General features: G+C 38.5%; 1 protein-coding gene across 1 annotated transcript; it reads right to left on the minus strand.

Moving 5' to 3' along the window:
• Positions 1 to 9,489: 9,489 nt before the first annotated feature.
• Positions 9,490 to 11,067, minus strand: ANKRD34B (ankyrin repeat domain 34B). The gene has a single exon (XM_045566039.1). The coding sequence runs from the start codon at positions 11,032 to 11,034 to the stop codon at positions 9,490 to 9,492; it is 1,545 nt and encodes a 514-aa protein (XP_045421995.1). The 5' UTR covers positions 11,035 to 11,067.
• Positions 11,068 to 14,492: the final 3,425 nt, after the last annotated feature.

Raw genomic sequence — 14,492 nt, forward strand, 5'->3', positions numbered from 1 at the left:
AGTCTTTAATGTTGTTAACTCTGGGCTTACTCATCTGTAAAATGAGAGAAAGATGATAATTCTCTTGTAGGGTACGTGTGAGGATTATGTGAAATTCATGTGATAGAAACCATCTAGCTCAATAACACAGTAAATGGTCAACAGATAAGGTTAGTTTCTCTTCTTTTAGACTTACCATATGGTCATGTCCATTATAGATTGACAGATAGCACTAAGAGATGCAACATGAAACATTGTAGACATATAAATACTTAAAGATAACAGTTACAGTATTTCCACTTTAAGCTTCAGCTCTAGTTGAATGGAGTGCTATTTGTCAAATAATACCTAAAACTTTACTTCCTATGGCTTGCCAAAGGCAAAAGGTGCAATTTTATTATAAAATTTCAACAGAGAATAATTTTTTAATTGTAAAAAATATTTAACTTATACATTTTCTACATGACCATGCATTACATGCATTACTAAAGACATTTGAATTTATAAATGACCTGCCTTTTGTTGAAGTTTGAAATAAAATTCATTTGTCCAGAATATTATTTTTACTGCTTATCTTACCCTTGATAATATTTTTTTAAATGTTATTATGGTGAAATGATTTTATATTGAGAAATCTGTAAGCCTAATGTCACTTAGATTAAGATTTAAGGTATATTTTAAACTGCTCCCAGGAACAAAAACACATAAGAGAATTGTAAAATGTATTCTGTTGAAAAGTAAATTTTTAATGGCTATCCATATGGAAAAAATAACCTACCTCACACCATACACAAATAATTTGATATGGATCTTAGGCATAAATGTGAATGCTAAAATTAAAAGCATTTAGAAGAGAATAAGGAGAATGTTTTCATGACTTTGGAGTAGGTATTGCTTTCTTATAAGCCACAAAGCGCTAGCCATAAAAGAAAATGTTGATAAATGGACTTTATCTAAATTTAAAACTTCTCATCAAAAGAAACCCTTGACACATATTATATTCACAATATGTAAAGAACTCTAAACTGAAAAGAAAAAACCAAAAAAAACCCACCTAATTTAAAATGGGCAAAAGACTTGAACAGATACTTCACAAAAAAAAAAGATACTCAAATGGCCAAAAGTATAAGAAAAGGTACTCAACAGCATTATTCATCCAGGAAAGGAAAATTTAAATGATAATTAATACCAGAAATGCTAATATTATAAAAATGGATGATACCTTTTAGGGAAAAAGGGAAAGCAGTCTGGCAGTTTCTAATAAAGTTAAGTATATCTCTACCTTAAGACCCAGCCATTCTATCTATAGGCATATAGAAGAATGAAGAGAGAAGAGAAAAGAGGGCAAGAGAAAAGAGCTCATATGTTCACATAAAAAGACTTATACAAGAATGTTCATAGCAACTTTATTCTTAATAACCGAAAACTGAGAACAACCCAAATTTTCATCAATAAGAGAACTGATAAATAATGGTAGATTCATGCAATGAAATTACTACACAGCACTTAGAACAGTTTGAACTACTGATACGTATAACAATATAGGTGAATATTAAAAACATTGTGCAAAAGAAGCAGACACAGATATTATGTGAATCCATTTATATGAAGTTGAAGAGTAGCCAAAACTAACATATGGTGCTAGAAGTCAGAATAATAATTACCTGTGAGGTTCTGTGGGGTATTTTCTGGAAAGGAGCATGTGGGAACTTTTTTGGGTGATGAAAATATTCTATATCTTGTTCTGCAGGAAGTTATTTTGATGTGTACATAGGCAAAAATTATTGAGTTGTACATTTAATATTTGTGCATTTTACTGTATGTAAATTATACATCAATTTTCAATAATATTTTTAAAGGCCTTGTACAAAAATGCAATAGAGTACTATGCAGACACTGATAAAGTGACATGGAAAGATGTTGCAGAATATTGTTGCAGGTTGTAAAAGCATGAATAGTGTAATATTTATGTAAAATTGTATGTTTTATATGCATTTATGTGCATAGAAAAATTTTGGAAAGATGATCAAACATACAAAATAAGTAAATGGTTAAATACCACCTATTTGTCCCCTCTAGATTCAGGTCTAATATATGGATGTGGATATGCTATAGCATCTGAAGGCCAGTTCCCAAGACTGGCAGAGCAATCCTAACTCTAGAAGAGACTTCTATTAGAGATCCGATTGTTCAAAAATTCAAGGGCTTTTAATAAGTACAGTAGCGTATAATCCTGTAAGAGTGATATAATTGCTAATTAGACAGATATGTACTCATTTATCCAGTGGGAAATTTATTTAAAGTAATTTGTAATAGTTTGCTTGTTTGTTGGAGTTGGGGTCTTGAGGTGTTTTGTGTTTTGTGGTTTTTTTTTTTTTTTTTTTTGCTGTAATTAAAAAAACTGGAGCCGGTCACGGTGGCTCACGCTTGTAATCCTAGCACTCTGAGAGGCCGAGGTAGGAGGATTGCTCGAGGTCAGGAGATCGAGACCAGCCTGAGCAACAGTGAGACCCCACTCTTGGGAAAGAAAATGGAAAGAAATTATCTGGACAGCTAAAAATATATATAGAAAAAAAATTAGCAGGGCATGGTGGCACATGCCTGTAGTCCCAGCTACTCGGGAGGCTGAGGCAGAAGGATTGCTTGAGCCCAGGAGTTTGACGTTGCTGTGAGCTAGGCTGACGCCATAGCACTCTAGCTTGGGCAACAGAGTGAGACTCTGTCTTAAAAAAAAAAAAAAAAAGAAAAGAAAAATGCTCTGTCTCTCACTTTGTTGTTCAAGATATGAGCCTGCCTGGGAGGAACCTACAGACTACTTACAATCTTAAATTCATGAATCAATGCAAGAAAGATAGACAGTTGAGTGTTAAAAGGAAAGATGAGGACAGCAGTGCTAACGAAATTCTTTCTGTAGAAAATTGGGGTATAATAAATGAACCCAAGAAGAACTGACAGGTATTGGCAGATGGAGAGTGGGGTCCAAGGGAGCTCCCGGACCTCAGCAGCAGGAGCCCAGGGTCTAGTGTTCTAGTGCTGCATAGCAGCGCCTCTCTTGCTCTGCACCGTAACCTCTTCTCTCTTATTTATACCCATCAGCCTTTGGCCTGGGGACCACAGTGTGTCCAGTCACCTGTGTCTTTCCTGAGGGAATCTCATGACAAGACTGCAAGGCTCAGCGGGAACTCTGGGGCAAGGCGCAGGCATCCAGCAGTGTCTGCTGCACCGAGGCTATGCAAGTGACGCAGACATTGTTCCTGTAGAGTTCAGAAATGGAGCTTACAGTCTAGTAGGGGGAGAGAGACAAATGACAAGCTGAATATTTGCCAAAATGCCTGTGATGGAACTATATGCGTGGGTTGTGGTGAGAGCCCCAAAGAGACAGCAGTCTGTTTTAATTTGAAAGGGGCTCACCCAGCCGCCTGTCCTCTCAAGGAGCCTGCCTTTTGTGTCTGTGCTGCTGCTGGCTGGAGGAACCAGTCTGACTAAATCTGCAGACTGCGCTGTTTGGGTTTGGTCGCTGCTGGAGAATCTTCGTTAGAGCTGGTCATCACCCCTTTCTTCTTTATCCCTTCCTTGGAGTGAATATCAAGTAGAAAAATTCATTAATAATTGACATATTGGGTGTGAGACTGTTGCCATTTTGTCAGTCTAAGGGATAGCATTAATAGAAAAACTCTGGACTAGAATAGAAGCGTGTGAGCTCTTCAAAGAGCCTGTTGAGTTCCGTCCCCAAGCTGGGGCTCCTTCAAGGCAGGCCTGTGGGCTTTCTCCTGATGGCTGTGGGCAGGATCAGATCACCCCAGGTGTGCAGGTGTGTGCCTGTAGTCCCAGCTACATAGGAGGCTGAGGTGTGAGGATTGCTGAACCTGGTAGTTTGAGACCTGCCTGGCCAATATAGCAAGACCCCATTACTAAAAGAAAAAAAAAAGAGTAGCTGGTGGTGTACCCCTTCATTCTTGGGAGTTCTAAGGCCTTGATAGTCCTGCCTGTGTGGAACTGTGATAATCTGCATTTACTACTTGCCATGATAATATCAGGGGTGCCCCAGTGAGTTCCCCAGTTTCTACCCATGCTACTTTTAGCTCCCGTTTTGTGGTTCTGAGAATCGTTTTTTGCCAACATCATGACTCCATTTTCTCCTGTGAAGGAGTCTGGAGTGACCAGGTAGTCATCTCAGCATCTCATCGCCTACTTTGGGGGAATGCTATAGTGTCTCTTGGTGGAAGTGTTCTTCCCTTGGATGCCAAATTCTTGATATCAATAGGACCCAAAGTTGCAGGAGTAGGATGGCATTTTTTTTTTTTTTTTTTTGGAGACAGAGTCTTGCTCTGTCACCCTGGGTAGAATGCAGTGGTGTCATCATAGCTCACTGCAATCTCAGACTCCTAGACTCAAGCCATTCTCCTGCCTCAGCCTCCCAAGTAGCTAGGACTGACTACAGGCACGTGCCACAACACCCAGCTAATTTTTCTATTCTTAGTAGAGATGAGGTCTTGCTCTTGCTCAGGCTAGTCTTGAACTCCTGACCTCAAGCAGTCCTCTTGCCTTGGGCCTCCCAGAGTGCTGGGATTACAAGTGTGAGCCACCTCGCCCAGCTGGCAATTTTGTTTTTTGAAGTTGACAAGAAGATCCTTCTTGAAATGTTTTGCCTGGCAATCAAAATTTAAATTTGTGCCACTACAACCAACACTTAATTAACATTATCATGAAACAAAGCTAAAAAGTCATGTGGATAATTAGGCCCCCAAAATCAAATTTCAATCCTCAGTTTTCAGCTTTTCCCACTACATCTAGAGCTGTTTAAAAGTAAAAAATATCTCAAAGAACTTTGCAGTTGAAAAGACTTTTAAAGGTTATTCAATAAGTAGAATCTCTTTTGTTAAATCTCTGATCAACATCAGTCCTCTCTGCCTATTTCTAAAAATGGTGATTCACGTCTTCCTGGGACTGGCATTTTCTTAGACAGACAGCTCCAGTAGCTAAGAGTGATGAAATATTTCTGTAACTTAATTTTACGGTGCTAGTTTATCTTTATTTGAGGACTCTGGACTGAGTCATTGCATCAGTCCTTTCAGTATTTAAGGCCAGACATCTAATCTCAATTGAGTCTTTTTATCCCCAGGCTAAGCAACACCAATTCTCTCACCTATTTAAACATTTTTTTCCAGACTCTATCATCTTTTTCAACTTCTGTATATTCTTCAGTTTAAGATGTGGTATCTAGAATTAAGAACACTATTTCAGGTCTGATCTATGAGTGCTAAGATTCTGTAGTAGATGCTCATTAATCTTTTAATAATGTGGTCTTGGCCCTGTTAACAGTCTCAATAAACCTGGATTATATTAAGTTAGTAATTAACTGTCATTTTTCTCTACATGGTTGTAATTTGGGATTTTTAAGATGGAGAGCATGCTTTCAGTGATTATGAGAGACAGAAGATGGAAATAGAGACTTTGGGGATGGAGAGCACAAGAGAAAAATAAAGATAAAATGTTTAAAAAGAGATTTTATTACTTACAAGTCCTGGGGGTGCACAGCACGCCTGACACACGAGAATGTCATGGAGCGCATGGAGAGAGAGAGGAAGGGACCCCTGGACCGATGCCTCCAGGGTATTATCTAAACATGTTTCCCACAGGGAGTTTTAATTTGTGGGTTTAAAGCAAGCAGGTGCAAGTTCCAGGAGGTCACACAGTGACTGAGAGATGGTCACTTTGGCACATATGCATAGTCCAATTGGGGTGTGAGGGTCAGCAGGGCCAGTCAAGCGAGCTGCATCTGGCAGTTCCAGAGGGAAGTGGTCACCAGGAAGCAGCTGTATAAGCCAGATACCAGGACTGAGCACACTGAGGACCTGGGAGAGGTGCAGAACTGGTAACTGTGTCAGAGGTGATGAGCCCTGCTTCTGGTAGGAGACAGTCCAACTTACTATATTCAAAGTGGATGCTAAGGCAACATAAAATAATAATTCACTATATACATAAATTGTTGATTATCCTAATGTTATGCAACAGATTTCAAAACCTAAATATAAGTATTCATGATCATTTAGCTTTAGGTTATTGGTTTTGATCCATTGTTTCAGCTAGTTTATATTCTTTTAAATTGTTTTTGTTACTCATGTTAACTATTCTTTCCAGCTTTTCCTTTCCTGGCCTTCCCTTTAAGAATGGTAGACATTGAAAGATGGTATACAAAGAGACAGGATGTCACCTTGGAGACGGTGGGCAGCTCCAACAAATCTAGTGGATTTATAATTGTCTGTGATCAGGGCCTTTTGGAGACTTAGATATGTGATCTAAGGAATACTGGCACAAGGCTATATAAACTCCAATATTAATTTGCTAAGAATTATGACTTCCAATTAGACTGTCTTCTTGTTTTAAAATGTACGTTTTATTATTATTCAGGTATGGGGAGGCCAACAGATCAGGAGACAATTGATATTTAAAAGACATTTGTTACTCTCAGCTCTGGAGAGGAGGGTAGGGGGAAGAGGAGGAGGGGAGGGTGGGGGGAAGGGGAGGGTAGGGGGGAAGGGGAGGGGAGGGGGGCACACCACACTATGCAGCGCCACATGGGGAAGGACTAGGGTCTTTTGGGAGGCAGAAAGAGCTAGGGGAAAAGGTGGGCAAGAGCCTTTATTGTGGTGTCCGTGGGAAGAAGTAGGCAGGCAGGTACGCAGGTGGGCTCTGGGGTGTAGGAGCTGTCTCTACCTGTTACCTGGCCTGGGGAGATTAGGGCAGGAGAGAGTGGCCCTGGGTGTGAGAGCCCGGTGAGAGCCCCATAAAGGGGGTGGTTGGGCTCTGGGATCTGGATTGGTTGTTTGCATATGGAAGGTGTGTTCCCTGGGGGAGTTGTTTTCTATCTCTAGAAATTAGTTAACCCTGGGAGGGGCTATCACTCCAGTGTCAGCCAGGGCCCAGGGTATCAAAGCATCTGCAAATATAAAAATCAAAAAACATGATGAATTCATTTCTCATCACCCTGATGTGTATTCTCTCCTTTAAGCAAACTATATGGGAATCAAATTATTAAAAGGCTACACAATGAGTATTTAATCAGAATAAGGGTTGTTTTACCATTTGAAATTTTAAAAGATTCAAGTATTAGATGCCTGATGGGTGCGTCTCTACGAAAGAATATACCAGGCAGGTGTTCACCACTTTCCCCGGGGCATCGCCTATATGGGCCCTGTCAACACACTCTCAGTAACTGGGGTGGCCCTATGTCCACAAAATGACTCCTGCCATGAATCAGTACTAGCTGCACTCTGAAAATCCTAGTCCCAAGTAACTGTAAAATGAATAAATGGTCTAATCATACCTTTAAGTAAAAGTTAAGTCATACCCTTACATGAAGTTAAAGTATAACCAAATGCATTTTAAAATATATACATATCTGATTCCTGTTGCAAACATCTGTGACTCATCATTGAGATCACAATGATACATTTTACTTAACGGAGTGAAAAGTCCCATGGGATGACTTTACAACCATACTCAACACCAAAAATGTTCTTGGGATTGCTAGCAGGTTAAAAATTCTTCCAAATATGGCCCCCAAAGTTTTGATCCTGTTAAAATATCTTTTTCATGTTGGGGTGAGAACAGCAATGATAGTTATTCTTTCCTCACTTTCTATTTATTCAAAGTAACCTTTGGCACAATTTCTCTTGAAATTATGTTGAAATATTCTTAGTATTTGAGAGATAAATAAAAATCAGCAATAATCAAAATGATATTTTAAGTCTTTATTAGTACCATTTTGTTTATGAACTAATCTATTTACATATTCTTCCAAACTGCATCCTTACAACTTGAAATTAACTATTTTTCTCAATATTAAATATAGAAAGCATTTAGCTACCTATATAAACATCAGGTACAATTCTAAGTTCTGAATCAAAAAATATTTCCAATGTAATTAATGTTAATGTTCCTCAAAACATTAAAAGGAAAAAAACTGCAGTTACTTTTTAAAATAAAAGCCACAAATAATTAAAGAATTACTATGTACATTACAACTTACTTATATCAAATTACCAGGAAAAGCATCACACCAATTATTAGGATCACCTCTACTCACAGAAGGCAAAAAAATTATATATGACAATCATCAAATTAATACACTCAGGATTTATATAGTCTGATTTATTCTTTGTTGAGAAACTGCTCGGTTGAATAAGGATTCTTTGTATAAACACCATACTTTTAAGTTATATAGATAATTTAGTTATTTTATATTTTATAATAGCATGGTATTCATTTATTTTGTTAGAAGTTATTCGCAGGTCCTAAAATACTAGATGATTGGAATGTCACATTAAGGAAATTATCATTATATATTCTTATTATATAAATGTCTAATAACTACATATCCAAAATAAAAAATATTTTGTGATTAAGTTTCTATTGGCTTTCTTAATTTTAGCTAACCTAATAATCAGTTTTACTTTTAAAAGCAAAGCAAGCACTTAGTTTCTATTTGTGATAAATCCCAAACTTTTTTTTGGTTTGGTTGTTTCTTTTGAAAGACAAGAATAATTTGATATAAGTAAAGAGGAATGCTTTTTAACTTTTGTATTATATTACCTTGCTATTGGAAACCTATGGATTGGTTTCCAAAAATAATAATAATTGCACACGATAACATTATAGGTAAGCTTATTTGAAACAAAAAAAAAAGCAAAAAACAGCATACAAACAATAGGACTAGGCATAGATTTTTAGTAGCTTATAAAACTCTGACTTGCCAGTTTGACACTGTTTAAGCTGATACCACAAATATTTTAGTTGCCCATTCTACTACAGTGTTTAAACTTTAAAAATTTTAATTAGATTTTTACCTACCTGCAGTCAACATTTTTTAAAAAATTAGTTCATTCTTTCTTTGTAGCTTAGGTTTATAGATCTTAGAACATTTTATCGCTGTTAGAGTTTTCCGTTATGCTTTTGGGATCATAATAAATCACAATCTTATTTATTGACTTGAAAACTGGTTCCTAATAGAATATTTAGCCAATCTGAAATTTAAGAAAAATTATCTCCAACATATGTGGCCTTCTTTCTTTGCTGATTTTTGTTTACTTATTTTTTTTTTTAAATAGAGGCAGGGTTTTCGCTCTTGCTCAGGCTGGTCTCAAACTCCCGAACTCAAGTGATCCTCCTGCCTTGGGCTCCCAGAGTGCTAGGATTACAGGAATAAGCCACCTTGCCCAACCATGATTTTTGTTTAAATGACAAATTTGGACCACATGAAGGTTGTTAAATATTGGAGGTTTTAAGAAAAATAGCTTTCATTTTGTTTAAGAGAATTCCCTTAGCAGAAACTATATATTATTTGTGTATTTATGGTGACTAGTACAACACACATTACATTTTGAACTGCCTATCCATTATGGACTAACCAATTACAAGATTTAAAGGGATGAATATTTATGATTTCTTCTCTAATTCTATATTTCTCTGATAGAGACATTCGAAGAAAATGTGTTTTCTATCCATCTCTTAAAAATTTACTAATTGCTTAATTTGTTCTGTTTGCAATGATTGTCTCCTTAACAACATTTTTTTACTTTTGAATTCTTTAGGGAAAATAGGAACTGTTGGAACAAATACTTTTTGACCACAAGAAAGAAGGCTGCAAATCTTGTTGTTGACATTGATATCTGATACAGGAGGGTGAGGATTTACATTTAAGGGTGGCAGAAATCCTGGTCTGGTTTGAGTAATATTGTGATCTAACGGGAAAGCTCCCGAACCACGCCTTTCTAGAACTGCATGATTTCTCCTGCTCAGGACACCTGGAGGCATATTCTCCAGCAATTCTTTGGAGCCCGACGCCTGTGAAGGAGATGGCGAAAGGATCTTTTTCTTTCCTGTAAGTGCTTTGCCATCTTCTAAAGCTGGAGGGGTAAGACCCCCTGAGAGCTGGGAATCTGAGCTGTAGTGATTTGCCCCCGAGTTTCTTTTTTGAACTATACTTCTTAAGGTGGAAGTAAATACTGTCTGGTTAGAATCTGGGTCCTGGTCAACAGGGATTTCAATGCATTGCTGATTTCCTTCTGAAAAAGGAGACTGATAATTTATTTCATCATATGACATCTTCCTTGAGCTGGCCTGATCAAAGGCTCTCAGCAAATGTACAGTGTCTTTTACATCAATGCTTTGGTGCCTAGTGATGAATCGCTTGGAAAGTGCCAGTGCATTGGTTTTATAGGATAATTCTTCTTCTGGAGTAATATCCTGGAGCTCCTCTTGCAATGAGGCCACTCTGTTTTGGTGCATTAATGATGGGGGACTCTTGAGCCAGGACGGAGCCTGGGGTAGCTTGGACCCATTAAGGGCCATAGCAGGCTTCCTCCCAGGGGAGCTTGGGTCCCAGGTATCATCAGTGCTTCCAGAGAGCTCACGATCCTTAAAGCCATAAAGTGTCAGTTCAGTTTCAGCAGAATGTGAACGTGCCAGTGAGGCTGTTTTGATGTCTACTTCTGAAGGAGTGGTGCAGGAGGCTGGGGAATGACTCCCATCTATGTCCACGGGCGGCATATTTAAGTACTGTTTGGTAGTGTGCTTCCCAGAGGGTGATTTCGCTGTCGTGATGATGATGACCTCTTTCCCTTTTGCTTTGCAAGCACTAAGCAGAACTTTCAGAGTCTCTCTATCTTCTGAATTTATAGCATAAACAAGAGCCGAGTAACTAGAATGGTCTTGCAAGCTGAGGTCAGCCCCGCTCTTGAGGAGCAAAGAAACAACTTCGGGACCAGCTTTTTCTAAGCAAGCATGCATCAGAGCAGTTTTCCCAGATTTGTCCTGTATGTTGGGATCAGCATTGTTCTCTAACAGGTATTTAACCATTTTGGCTTTACTGACACTCTGGTGATCAACATGTTTGGTCTTACAAGCGATCATTAAAGGTGTTTCCCCACGGTCGTTGCTCTCATTAATGTAGGCACCGCCTTCTAGCAAAAGTCTTGTGAGGCGGAGCCGGCTCTGATGGACTGCTTTGATCAAGGAATTTCCATCACTTGAAACTTCTATGCCTTCATCCATTTTCAAAAATAAAAAATCAATACCTAGTTATCAGAGAAGATGAAGACCAAATGATTAGCCAGAATCAACACCCCAAATTATATTCATTTTGTTACTCATAATTAATTTCTGAAATATGTACAAATAGGACATAAATGGGATTATGCTATTGATAAATGCAGAACAAAATAGTGAATTGCAAAATAAAAGAAGCTTTAGCATAGTAATGACCTTTAGGGAGTTACAAACTAAAATTTATGTTCAAAATCTTCATTTAATATTTATGATGTAACACTGTTATGGTCTGAGATGTGAGAAATGACCACCTAAAGACCGAATTGAGCCAAATTAGGAGTCTTTATTAGCTGGCCAGCGACTACTCCCTGCGGCACACCCAAAGGCGGTGGCACAGAGAGCAGCAGTGAACTTTTGAAGCAGAAAGCTTTTATCATGAGTGAAAAATCATTGGGGCAGAGCAAGCATGATTACAGGGGCAAAAAGCAGCATTACATCACTCTCATGTCCTGGTGCAACAGGATCTGGGGAGTTTGGGGCTTGGTCATGCAGAACATGGGTGCTGCATTCCCACACTTGGGGCACTGTCTTTAGCAAGCAGTTTTACAGAAGCGAGATAGCAGGTTAATGACTTTTGGGCACAAAACTCACATTATGACATTATAGAAATAGCTTTAACAATGTTAAAATTTCAGCTTTTAACATTATATGGCCAAAAGTTATAACAGTCAGTAGTCTTGAAGCTTTGGCCCTTAACACCACCAACATAGTACTTTCCTAAATCCCATATTAAACAATAACCCACTTATTTTCTACGTATTGTGAAAAATATTTTTAAAATTAATATTGGCTGGGCAAGGTGGCTCATGCCTGTAATCTTAGCACTTTGGGAGGCCGAGGCAGGAGGATTTCTTGAGGTCAGGAGTTTGAGACCAGCTGGAATGAGACCCCACTCTACCAAAATTAGCCAAGTGTGGTGGTGCATACCTGTAATCTCAGCTACTAAGAAGGCTAAGGAAGGAGGATCGTTGAGCCCGGGAGTTTGAAGTTTTAGTGAGCTATGATGATACCACTGCACTCTATCTAGCCCTGGGTGACAGAGCGAGACCCTGTCTCAAAAACCAACCAAACAAAAAACCAAACATGGTAGCTTAATGTAAAGATTTTAGTATTAAATTACTTAAACATGCTCTTCAATTAGATAAAGCAAGTGATATTTAGATTTTCAATTTGAGGGGTATTTTTATGTTTCTTTCAAAGGATGGAAAATTGGACCATGAAACGTTAAAATGACTGACACAATGTCTGAAATTCACACTGAGATTGGAATGGTGAGCATGTGATTATGCATTTTTCTTGATTCCATTATTTAAATCATATACTGACTAGATTATGGGTTAGCAACAACTACTGGGTTAAATTCTGACAGCAGTACATTTGCTCTACAAAAGGAGTATTATAGGCAAGAAACAAGAAAGGAGCCATGCAGACTTTGTAAACATTTTAATTTTTATCTTTGGAATGGAAAAAATTTATGTTTAACTTATTTAAATATTTTAGATTCAAAGTCCTTTAATGGATAATTCCATTAGGTGGTAAGAATTATGTCTTTATCTAGGGCTAAGGACAATTTTGTCTTTTAACAGTCCTTAGAGTGGAGGAGAAAAATCAGATAAACAAATGCAAATATTTTAAATGTAGATTTAAAATATTTAAATCTATTTAATTAATTTGGTAGTTTTTAGAAATTGAAAAATATTTATTCTACCCATTAACTTATTAAATTAAGATTATAGGACATGAATTTCTATTTGGTACTAGTATAGATAACAAATCTAATAACCTCTTAACAGAAAGAGAGGGCAGATTGAAGAAAAAAAGAAAAGTAGGCATGCACGCAGGAATTAATTCCATTGTTAGACATTTAAAAGATCGTGATATGTGCTAGGCACTGAGCTGCAAAGATACAAGCCCTACCCATGAGGCGCTCACAGTCTTTCCGAAGAGATATTGTATAAGCAGCTGGTTACAGTAAGAGTCATGAGAACACAGAGCTTTAACAACCTAGAGACTGAAAGGGACTTCACAAAAGCTGGGTCTTGAAGACTGTATAAGAATTTGGCAGGCAGACAAAGGAGGAAGGAAGAAGTGAGAGCACTCCTTGTGCAAAGACCTAGAGGCATAAAATAGCAGTTTGTTTATAGAATGAAACAGGCTCTATTTACACAGATATAACCAAACTTCAGGAAAATATTTCAGCAGATGGTTAGAGTTAGGGTTAATATGGCAGAACACACATATTTAATCTTGTTCCTTCTTGAAACCCCCTAAAACTAAAAAAATGTTGACATCAATTCATACCAATAGAGGGAAAAGGAGGGAAGATGGCAGCAACAACATTTTGGAAACCAGAAAGCAGATAGGCCAGTAGTAACTGACTCAGCCAACGTGAGAAAGCCTTTAGAACTGGGGGCGGGAGCGAGGAGTGAAGAATATAGCTAAAATAAGGAGGACTAGGTGAAAAGCTGTTAGAGAAGCAGTTAGATTCCTACGTCCTTGCTACTAGAAGTGTGATCCTACCCTGGACCAGCAGCTGCAGCGGCAGCCAGGGGAGCCTCACCATCATCAGAAAGGTCATTAGATGTGCAAAATCTCAGACTCCATTCCAGAGCTGCTGAATCAGAGCCTACTTTTTTTTTTTTTTTTTTGAGACAGTCTCTCACTCTGTTGCCCAGGCTAGAGTGCCATGGCATCAGCCTAGCTCACAGCAACCTCAAACTCCTGGGCTCAAACAATCGTCCTACCTCAGCCTCCAGAGTAGCTGGGACTACAGGCATGTGCCACCTTGCCCGGCTAATTTTTCTATATATATTTTTAGCTGTCCATATAATTTCTTTCTATTTTTAGTAGAGACGGGGTCTTGCTCTTGCTCAGGCTGGTCTTGAACTCCTGACCTCAAGCAATCCTCCCGCCTCGGCCTCCCAGAGTGCTAGGATTATAGGTGTGAGCCACTGCGCCAGGCCCAGAGCTTACATTTTGACCAGACGCCAGGTGATTTGTTTGTACATTAAAGTTTGAGAAGCACTGTCTTAGGTCATTCCTCCAACTCCAAGCCACTGAGAGATAGAGACTACCCCTCTCCCACCCTAGAGGATGTCCAGGGGTTTATTCTCTGAAATTGTGAAACAGAGGGTATATGGATGGGACACCAGGCATATTTGAGAACAGGAAAATAGAGGAATAAGAGATTGTTTGTTTGTTTGCTTATTGACCACTGCTGTAGAGACAGGCTACTTCCCCAGCTCGGCTCCAAGAAGGCTGGCAGCTATACACTTAGCCCTCAGGCAAAAATCACTGCCCCCTTCTCTCAAGAATCTGACCTGCCTAAGAGAAAACAAGAGTACTGACCACAGGATTCCCCTACATGCCACCCACGTCATCCCACAGTGATCCTTACAGGTGAC

The sequence above is a fragment of the Lemur catta genome, chromosome 12, assembly GCF_020740605.2.
Source record: "Lemur catta isolate mLemCat1 chromosome 12, mLemCat1.pri, whole genome shotgun sequence".
In the NCBI taxonomy this organism is placed as follows: Eukaryota; Metazoa; Chordata; class Mammalia; order Primates; family Lemuridae; genus Lemur; species Lemur catta.

Bases quoted from the DNA above. Each gene is read 5' to 3' on its own strand.
- ANKRD34B (XM_045566039.1), bottom strand. From the start codon at position 11,034: ATGGATGAAGGCATAGAAGTTTCAAGTGATGGAAATTCCTTGATCAAA.